This window comes from Marmota marmota, unplaced genomic scaffold (assembly GCF_001458135.2).
Source record: "Marmota marmota marmota unplaced genomic scaffold, marMar, whole genome shotgun sequence".
Classification (NCBI taxonomy): Eukaryota; Metazoa; Chordata; class Mammalia; order Rodentia; family Sciuridae; genus Marmota; species Marmota marmota.
Window position 1 is genome coordinate 6,588,150 of NW_025999962.1, and position 2,930 is coordinate 6,591,079.

At 40.5% G+C, this 2,930-nt stretch overlaps 1 protein-coding gene across 3 annotated transcripts in view; it reads right to left on the reverse strand.

The window, feature by feature from the left end:
- Positions 1 to 939: 939 nt before the first annotated feature.
- Rbx1 (ring-box 1) overlaps positions 940 to 2,930 on the reverse strand; it is an 18,633-nt gene continuing 16,642 nt past the window's right edge. For all 3 annotated transcript variants that reach the window (XM_048803096.1, XM_015501879.2, XM_048803095.1), the window contains one exon: positions 940 to 1,122. In XM_048803096.1, the coding sequence (XP_048659053.1) occupies positions 1,084 to 1,122 (39 nt within the window). In that variant the 3' untranslated portion in view covers positions 940 to 1,083. The remainder of the gene's footprint in view (positions 1,123 to 2,930) is intronic.

Below are 2,930 nucleotides of genomic sequence, written 5' to 3' on the forward strand. Positions count from 1 at the left end.
GAGAGGAGGGGAGGGGAGGGGAGAGGTGGGGAGGGGGGAGGGTGGAGGATGGGAAAGGCAGCGGAGCACAACAGACACTAGTATGGCAATATGTAAATCAATGGATGTGTAACTGAAGTGATTCTGCAATCTGTGTATGGGGTGAAGGTGGGAGTTCATAACCCACTTGAATCAAAGTGTGGAATATGATATGTCAAGAAATTTGTAATGTTTTGAACAACCAACAATAAAAAATTAAAAAAAAAAAATTTCTATCAGTAAAGTTTATACATTACAAACTTTTATGTTTTTATTTTTAAAGAGAGAGTGAGAGAGAAAATTTTTTTAATATTCATTTTTTAGTTATCGGCGGACACATCTTTGTTTTGTATGTGGTGCTGAGGATCGAACCCAGGCCGCACGCATGCCAGGCGAGCGCGCTACCGCTTGAGCCATATCCCCAGCCCCCATTACAAACTTTTAAAGCTTACTTTCCGAGCTAAGAGAAAGTAACATCATATACAATCAGAGTTAACATTTGTACAGTAGTTTTACATCATACAAGGCCTCTTACTGTGCCCACATGATGTCATTTAGTCCTTAGAAGCCCACATTAGAGGAAAACTCAGAGCAGAATCACTCGCCCAAGATTGCCAAGAGGAACAGGCAATGGAGCCAGACCCAGTCGAGTTCGATGACTGCAAGTCCCATGTTCTTCCCTTATTCAGCTGCCACTGCTGTCACACAGGAGGAACACAGAGCTGACCAGTCTTCGGGTGCCAGTGATCCACACTGCCCCTTGCTAGGCCAGATTCCTTGTGATCAAGTGATGCACTCTAGGGCGTCTCTGCTCTAGCACTATGAACAAATACTTCACAGTAAAATGCTTTCCAGTTTGGGTAGAGGGGAACTTTCGCTTATGTCCATTTTTTTCACACACACAAGAGACAGCATCCATTCTAGAATTCAACTGGACTTTATTTGACATACAATACAATATGGTTGCAGGAAGCAAACTGAAAAGACAAAGGAGAAAAGACACAGTTCTATCTATTTTATAATTAAGTAACAGGAGGGCAAGTCACTAAATGAACAACAAAACAGTTAAGCTTGATGGAAGAATTCTTTTTCTAGTGTCCATACCTGAAAGACAAAGTAAATCACTTCTTTAATCTCATGGTAATTTCCTAAGACTATAAAACCTCTTTAAACATATGAGTGAAAGCCTCACAGTTATAACTTTGGAAAGAAGTGACCACAACTGTGCTCCAAGACCAGGCAATGAAGCTGAACTCTGCCCATCCTTCATAGCTTCTCCCCTACAACCCTCCTGGTGACAGCGTTCCTGAGGTACCACAGCTGCCCATTATCAGCAGCTGCTGGGCAGTATTAGGGAGGTGAGAAGGAAAAGCTGCTGCTGGTGGCTGTGAAAGGGAACTCCATCTGTTCACCCTCATCAGTGGCTCAGAAATGGTTTGAGAGCTGCCCGTCTCCCCTGGCCATGGCAGCCTATTTTCACCTCAATTCTAGTGTTCAGGAAGTTTGGTAAAGCAAATAATGAGGATAGCAATTGAACAGACTTCAATTTCAAAATCTATCATCAGCTCCAATTATAGCTCTGATTCCACTTAGCACTACACAAAGAGAACTGTGGGGAAACAAGGCATGAATTTCAGGGGGGGTTCAAATTTCCCCAGAAGCCCAATTTGACCCTAACAAGATTATAAAATAAACAAGGCCAGGAAATTTTTTCTACATATAGAGTTCTGAAACACAAGATCCTTCATTATTATCTTTCTTTTTTTTTTTTTTTTAATGGTACTGGGGGCTGGGGCTGTAGCTCAGTGGTAGAATGCTTGCCTAGCACGGGTGAGGCACTGGGTTCGATCCTCAGCACCACATAAAAAGTAAATAAATAAAGTTATACTTCTAGGTTGTTTCTACAGCTCATCAACCTTCACTCAAACCTGAGTGGAATTTGATAAGCTGCCTTTTTTTAAAGATGATATTCAAGTGGACTGCTTATGAGAAGAACTTAAAGAAATCTGACAGTCCCAGATGATGGAAGCTGAGATCCAGAGTTCTAGTACTCTTGTTCTATCCATATGACAAATAATTTTAACCAGAGACAAACTGCCTCAAAAGAACCAACACAGCAGGGATCAATGATAAAAGGCTCCTAGGTTCATCCCCAGTACCCGCTCCCCACTTCCACCAAAAAGAAAAAGGAAGAATTTGTTCCACTTGAATCTGTTTTCCCAATGAACTGATAACCAACACCTGGGAAAATTACCAGTTAGGTAAAATGGCAGTGTCGAAACCCAGCCCAGGCAATTCATCACGTTCCTTAATTCTTCTTCTTCTTCTTTTTTTAATAACTTTATTTTTTAACGTGGTGCTGAGGATCAAACCCAGTGCCTCATGTGATGGGCAAGTGCTCTACCACTGAGCCACAACCCCAGCCCACATTCCTTAATTCTTGGTTAGCCCTATGTTCATATAATGGGTAGCACAAACCCTGTCTAAAATGGAGCCTTGGGTCTGCTCTAAGGCAGAGCCAATTACAAAGTCCCTTGAAAACTTAGAAAAGTTCTTCCACCTGGTCATGTATTACTGTCACAGACATTTTTATGTCTTACACTATTTGTATTTACGTTACTTTGCATATAGTCTGAGGTAGACAGTGAATATTTGGTAAGTTTCTCAAAAAACGATCAAGCATTTGATACCTCTCATGTTCTTTACCAAAATAAATTATTGAGGGCTGGGGCTGAAGCTCAGTGGCAGAATGCTTGCCTAGTATGTGTGAGGCACTGGGTTCGATCCTTAGCACCATAAAAAAATATGTAAATAAAATAAAGGCATGCTGTCCATCTATAACTACTATAACTATAACTATATATATATATATATATATATATATATATATATATATATATATATATATATAT